Genomic DNA, 7,459 nt, shown 5'->3' with positions numbered 1-7,459 from the left:
TGATCAACCCCTTCGACAGCTGCACGGCGCCGTGGCTTCCAAGACAACCACCGCACCGGCCTCTCAGTCTGCCAGGGCTTCCAGAGCGCACTTGTCAGCGACTAGCCAACTGCCGGCTGGTCCTCTCATTTCGTGCTGTCTTTAATTCCCTCAGAAAAGCCACCGCGCTCTCTGAGCCATGCGACAGTGCATAGCGAAACCGAGCGGTGAGAGACATTGATCGTCGAGGAATAAGAAACTATCAACTCTGAAGTTCTTCTTCAAAGTCTGGTCCGACGTCGTTATTTTCCCACGGCATGCCTTGCCGTGGCCTTGTCTGCAATGCGTTTCCCTTCTCCGCCTGTGCTCCGCACCCCCCCAGGACGACGACGCCAGGGCCAGCATTGAGGACGGCTGTTGCGGCTACGCCCTTGACTGGGTCAACAAGCTCAGAAAGCATGGCAAAGAGCCTCTTGATGTTCGAATGAGGATGAATGAGACAGTCAAGTTTGGTAGAGGCGGAGAGACCCTCGTCCAGGTCTGTGACAACCCTCCCGTTTCAGGTGGCTGGGACTGGGTTGCTGCACGCAGGCCTTCTCTGAACTCTTGACAAGCGGGATCGCGGACGCCGGGGCGAACTTTGTGCTGCCCATCACTGGGAGCTCCCGGGCTGTAGCATTTGACTAACCGCTTTGTAAAGCGACCGAGCTTGACTTTGAGTTTTAGGTGCATTTTGCTCGCGCTTCGCCTTGTAATTGCTTTCTTATTCTCGTGCTATAGAAGCAGCGAGTATGTTTGACTCGGGCACAGCACTTAAAAACCGCCGACCAGCGAAACCGATCGACGAAACTTTGGACGAGGCCAAGTCTAGCTCGTGGATCGCCGGACGCTAACGCAGTGCCGGGTGGGTGTATCTGTGGGGGGAAGGAAATGGCAAATGGCAGTGAAGGGGACGTCCAGTCGATAAGATGATGGAGGCTCGCACCCCTGCGCCGACGAACGACAAGGACGACGAGACGACGTGAACGGTTGGCGGAAGATGCCGCCCTGGCTCCTACTTCGGCGCTGACTTCCCTTTCCTCTCCAGCGTGGGCTGTATTGGATGCAAGGCGTCTCATGAATCGAGTGTGACGCACGCATGCACAGTCCGTCTCATTGTGCATGGCGTATGGGCCACCCCTTTCGTCCCAACTTGTGCCCCTTGCCAAAATGTATTTTACCGCAAAGCCGGGGAATCCCATTACGTTTCCATGCCGACTCCGAGCGAGCATGGGTGCTGCCAGACCGTCTTTTTGGTGGAGGCGGCCCTGGTCATGAATATCCTCAGAGGGGGGAGTGGCTGGAAGTCCATGATAACTCCGCTTCCAATGGCCTGCCTTCACATGTAGGGGTCACGGGAAGAACGCATTCCGTGAAGGAAAACAGGGGAATATGGGAGGCAATAATACCCTGAACACCGGGGATTCTCGGTTTGGTAACGTGTTTCGAGAATCTCCTGGATGAAAGATCGTCGATAGAGTGTGCAAATCCCCCGAACCCTAAACCGGAAGCAACAGGCCTTTATTCGCAATGATCCGACATATTACGCAGTGCCGGTAAATCGTCGAGGATGGCGGTGAGAAACAAAGTATCCCAAGGCCGTGGAGCAACCCGTGGAGCAACCCGTGGAGCAAAGCAACAGACGGGGGCTTGTCTCGTGAAGGATGGAGAGGGAGTCCGGTAGCGACAGTTCCGTTCAACAGACTCTGTCCTAATTTTCAGCCTTCCGCGATCCCCGCCGTTCGCCTTGTCACCACCTGCCATCAAGGCGTCAAGTTTCGTCTGTATTCTGTCTTCTACGTCAAACTTGACACAGGCTATGCCGTTGCCACTGTCAGGCGGGTTGAACGCGTGGCATCTCATCTTCGCCGGGGAATTTCTAGGCATCGCTTAGGTCGTTTTGGTCTCAAGTTGTTCAGCCTGCCTCGATCTGACAGCCGAGCCTCATGCACTCTGCCACTCATCCGAAAGGAATGTGGGATGGCCAAGCATGTCGAGGTAGCGTTTTCTGGCACAAGACGCATGATACTCTCGACCCCCGTGTGGCTCCGTGATGCTTGTCCCTGAACCATGAACCACCTGGAACGAAGAGCGCGCCAGACACCTGTCAGCCCCGTGTGGGTTCCCGATGCGGGGGACAAAGGTCGGAGGCTGGCTCGTCCGGGCGCAAGAATAGCATCTTGTCTGACGAAAGAATGAGACATCGCCGGGAAGAAGCCCCTGCTGGCATGAAGGATCTGTTGAGGCTCAAAGCTTGGCTTGCTAATCTTCTTTCAATGTCAACGACTGTCATCACTTGACGGGCGGGCCGACTTGTTTCGACTCGTCGCCTCCACGGTGGCGGCGTTTCAACTCTGTAGGTTGCTTGTGTATATATATCTTGGCGACATATAGACTATAGTGACAGATGGCGTTTCTTGACAAGGCTGTCTTGACGTCCTGGACTGCCTGTGCTCCGACGAAGTATCTCTCAAGTCATATCTTGTACAGCATCTCTTCCCGAGGGGCGTCTCAATAGTTAGACTGATCATTCCAGTACAGAGTCTCATGATAAACCCTGCATATGGGTCAGTGTACGCGTGCTATGGTGATCCAGCCAAACCTTCTCGGCTTGATGTGCAGATGAAGCCAGCATATCGCAGGATGGAACGAGCTTAAACAGGATCTTAGCAAGGGAAACTTACTCAGGTCCGGTAGCGTAGAGTGGCCAACCAAGCTTCAAAGTGATGTACTGGATGAGGTGGCTGGCAACCTTGATCTGCCCGACATCCGTGGGGTGCCACTGTGGCGCGATATCGTTGTGCTGCAAGATGCCGGTTGTGTTGAAGAAGTGCACAAATGGCTTGGCTGGTTTGCCTGTGTTAGATGTCGTGTTGGTGATGGCATCCCAAGTGATCGGGTCGCCAAGATACTCCTCCGTGTTGAAGTACTCATACACGCTGTACACTTCGTCTCTCAGATCCGTGTTTTGGCCGTAAGTATTTCCATCTTGAAAAAAGCCTTGCCACATTTGCTAGCCAAGTCAGCTTGAGGGGCCAAATTGAGGTGAGACTTGTTCACACCATGATGATGACCTGTGCTTCGGGCCACTTTCCATGAACGCCCTGGATGAGTTTCTTATAACTCTCCACATAAGTAGATTTGGTGACATTGTTCGCGGCGTTGGCATCGTTGGTTCCAAGGTTGATGACGACGAGGTCTGCAGCTGGGTTTTTAGAAAAGTCCCAAGGCTCAGGGTTGTCTACATTCGTCTGGGTCAGTTGTGTGATTCTTGACAATAACCCAAGTTGAGAATCGGGAGAGAATCTCGGACTCGAGGCGGCAAAGGCTATTTGATGCCCAGGCGTAAAGGCATAACACATACCTCCCCATACCTCGGCTGCCCTCCCACCAGTGTCAGACGTGTAGAACCATTGATGGGACTGCCCTCGAGGATTTCCCCAGCAATCTTGATCAGACACACAGATGCCTGGATACGCTGTGATTGAGTACTCAGTGTTTCCGAGACCTGCACCGACGCCATACGCAAAGCCCGCCAGAGCTTCATACGTGTTGTACATGCCTGCCGATAGACTGTCGCCAATGAATTCGACCCGACGTGGGTAGTCTGGAATCTTGACAAGCTTCTCGCCGGCAGCCACATGAACCTTGCCAATCTGTACTCCATATGCCCAGTTCGTCACTCTCATCTCGAAAGTAACAGGGCTGATGGGACCTGTGAGTTCAATTCCCGGCGTCTCGGGGCTCACAAAAAGATGCGTGGCGCCCGTCGTGACATTGGTGTGCATCCAGTCTAACCCAGCAATTCTGTAGGCAACCAGAGTGCTGTTGATCGTCTCGTTGCCGAAAGTGACAGCGACGCTCTGACCTGTGAAGCCAAACTTGATGCCTGGACCGCTGCGACATATTAGATACTCAAGAGTTTCTGTACTTTGGGGAGAGCAGACTCACGCCCACCAAGATATCATCTTGGAGTCCCAACGGCCCTTGTAGGAGATTTCTTCCGCGTCGGCATTGTAAGTCTCATACTGGCCGTCTGCTAAGTTCACTTTGGTATCCGGGAAATCAGTGATTCTTGGACGACCATTCTCAAGGATAGTTGCTGTCACGGCAGATGCGCAAAGCATGAGTGTCGCTAGTGATGGAACGAACATCATGGCTACAGATCCCTCTCAGTCAATCGACTGGAGTTGTAGAACGAGTATCAGCTGCCTTAATCAACGCAAAGGCCATGATGAGCGCAATTGACACTTCTTATATGAATGCGCGGCCTGCAGCTATGCCTAGTTGATGTTGGCCCCTCATTGCGATATCGACTAGAGATCCGGGACGGCATAATAAGGACCGAGATGAGCGGGAAATCCGTCACTTTGGCCCAAGACTTGTTGGGGTGCATGCAGATAGTATTCCGGCTATTCGGATCGCGAACCGCTTCCGATAATTCATCTATTTTGGAGTGCAAACAGCGAACCGTCGCCAAAGTTGCTGAGGGATGAACACGCTAGAGGTTTTCTTGAAGTGCACGAAGTTGCTCTCTTCAAGCATTTTGACAAGACGCTTCTTGTTCTGAGCAGGTCGAAACCAAACAATACGAAACAAAAGAACCACGGCTTCGGTAACCAACAGCTGGCGAGCCTCAGTCAGCTGGGGTTGTCGGATTCGCGATTCGGCTCATCGCTAGAGATATCCGGCGGAAGGAGACACTCCGTGCCCAATTGGTGCGAGCATGTGGTCTGCAAGGTGTGATATAATGTGGGCCGTCGGCGCAGGCGATCTCCTGCTGAGAGGGACTTGGATTCCGGGGGAACATGTGCGCCAGTCCGGACCGGCCGCACGGGGCGGGGCTTTGGGGCCACTGAAGGACGGCAGAGCCGTTGGGTTGTATTGAAGCTAGACGGGTTCACCACTGGGGAAGTCGGCACTTTTTAGCGACAGGGACCTATGTGCCAAAGCCGTAGCGTCCGGTCTCCCTCAGGCAACGTGGTGGTTGGCCGGGACGCATGGTCATCGGCCTTGTTTTGTTGTGCTCATCGGATGGATGTGCAGACGCGCGCGTAAAGTGAAAAGCCAACCTTTCCTGGGCTGGACGTCACAGAAAATCCAGTAGAGAATCAACAGACGAGGGCGGCTAGCAGCAGCGATCGTCGAGATCGAGGCTGACGCCTACGAAGCGCTGAACAAGGGGGAGGGGGGCTCCCCAGAAGCAAGCGCCCTGCAAGGCCCGATGTGATGTGCATACGGGATCTCGATGATTGCAGCAATCAATCTGGCTGCCCGCGTCCTCTGCATATGATGAGGTACGGGATCGCACATTTAAGCAGCATTTGACCTGCAACCGTAATGCAAGGTCATGCGTTTCAATTGGCGCTCGTCATCAGGCAAAATTATCTTTTTCTGCATGTTCTCCTGGCATGGCTTGTTAGCACTCGACCGATTGCTGATGAGAAGAAAGGTCCTACCAACACAAACACGAACCACCGTCAGGCCACGGAGAGAGCTGATTGTCGAGCTGGTGCCGAGGTGAGGTGTCTGAGCCATGTGTGTGGTGTTTTGAATATTCCGCAGACCGGTAGTATCAAGTAAGTTAGGACGCCGGTGAAGTAAGAAAATCAGGTGTTCGGCCAGCAAACACGCTACGAGCACGCGGCGTCGGGTTCGGCGCCTGACGGTAGCAGGCCGTGTTCCCCGGAGGGCCGGTTGGAGGATGGAATGAAGCTGTCATCCCTGCGGCAAGCTTGCCCAGCGTGACGGGTCTCAGGGAGGGCACTGGCCGCCTGGGTATCCCCACGGAAAAGGAACAGATCCCTTTGGACAGCTTGGTTGCCATGGCTCGTGGTTCCAAGGTTTCGAGACGAACAGACCGGCAAGTTGCAGTCGTTCATTGATGCTCCATCAAGGTCCATGTCTCTCTTCGCAGGCGAGGTTGCGAGGTTGGGATGGGGGATTGCGGCCGAAATGAAGAAACGGTGTTGAGCCAGTTCAATTTCGGGGAACTCAGAAAATGCCACCCGGTGTTCAGCGCAGCGCAGCATCGGGGACGCGCACAAGGTAAGAAGAAGAGGTTCGGCCGAGGGACATGCATCAGGAAGAAGATTGCCTTGAAAGGTTGGTGGTTTGATAGAGGAAGGCAGGTACTAAGGAAGCAAGGTACTTACCTACCTACCTTACCTTAAGGTAAGGCACCTAGGGAAAGAAAGCATCAGGTGCGCCTTCCTTCCTCCCGGGCACTTGGAATTCTGGCAAGCGCGACCCCATCGTCACACCGAGCTGCATGGGCCCAGACACCACTGCACCTACTTCCTTACCTTACCTGCACCTTCCTACCTCACACTCGTTGCTCTTGCTTCCTGCCTCCTTCCGTGTAAGAAGGCGCCAATGACGGGGCCGACCTCCCGGTGTAGCTTCCTTGACCGTGTCCTCACCTTAAATATCGTCCCTGCCTCTTTTGCCTCCTCGCATCCAAGGCGACCTACCGTACGTACCTGGGGGCCTTTGGTTCTTCTACACGACTCCTCCCGACTTTGGTTGCCTCTCCGTCTCTCGCCGCCATCATCGTCCTCTCTGACTGTTGCTTCTCACGTCACCTCACCAACTAATTACCCGACAACCCCTCATTTCCTTCGAACCATCCGCAACCGAGGTGTTCGCAGTGTGCGTAGTGTCTCAGTTGCAAGATAGCGCAACGATTCCCTCCCACCAGCATCCATCACACCCACCGAAATCCCATCATCACGAGCGCCGTCAATCGCCATCCAGATAGGAAGGCCAATAATCTCTCAATACCACCACGGCGGAATCCCGGCGCTTGTCTCGAATTAATCACAGCCCCGAGGGCTGCCACACTGTTCCTGTTTCCCTCTGCACACCATCTGCATCTCGAATCATTCTCCCGCATCCATTGCGCGACTTGATGCTGCTGGAGACTCGAGACACTGGAAACCTCAACCAACAACTCCCTGTCCTGCTCTCATTGCCGGCTCAATTCCCGTCTCGTCTTCGCCATTATTAATGGCTAATCACCCAAGACAAGCCCTACAGCCACCTCGCATCAAGTTTGCTTTTTGCGCCGCTGCAGCATTACATCGTCGCCGTCACTAGCAGTTGCGGCGTCCCAGGACCTGGGAGATCGCCTGTCAGCTGATACCGAGCTTCCTCCATTGCGCAAAGGGAAAAAAAGAAACCACACCCGTAACCAAGACATCCAACAAGTCCTCGCTTCTTCCAATTCCCGTGCCGTCATCAGGAACCGTCTTTCCTTGTGTCCCTTGCGCGCCGACGCTTTTGCGCTCTTTTCCCCCCAACAGGTCAAAGCGGCCGAGACCTGGCCCGGGCCTGAGTTTGGGTCACCAAAGTCGGGACCTGTGCGGGTAGCAGAGCATCGCGGTGTTAGAGCGTGCGAAGTCACCGGTTGTGTATCACCAAAAAAAGGTCCCCGACTTTC

General features: G+C 54.3%; 1 protein-coding gene across 1 annotated transcript; it reads right to left on the bottom strand.

Moving 5' to 3' along the window:
* Positions 1 to 2,529: 2,529 nt before the first annotated feature.
* CGCS363_v011878 (uncharacterized protein) lies at positions 2,530 to 4,172 on the bottom strand (the record flags this gene model as incomplete). Its single annotated transcript, XM_036643727.1, has 5 exons — positions 2,530 to 2,575; positions 2,703 to 3,031; positions 3,081 to 3,259; positions 3,383 to 3,915; positions 3,970 to 4,172. 5 exons carry the CDS (start codon positions 4,170 to 4,172, stop codon positions 2,530 to 2,532), a joined length of 1,290 nt encoding a protein of 429 aa, XP_036490683.1.
* Between the last annotated feature and the right edge of the window lie 3,287 nt (positions 4,173 to 7,459).

The sequence above is a fragment of the Colletotrichum siamense genome (assembly GCF_013390195.1).
Source record: "Colletotrichum siamense strain Cg363 chromosome Unknown KSG_Cg363_contig08, whole genome shotgun sequence".
Classification (NCBI taxonomy): domain Eukaryota; kingdom Fungi; phylum Ascomycota; class Sordariomycetes; order Glomerellales; family Glomerellaceae; genus Colletotrichum; species Colletotrichum siamense.
This window is presented reverse-complemented; position numbering and strand designations above follow the sequence as displayed.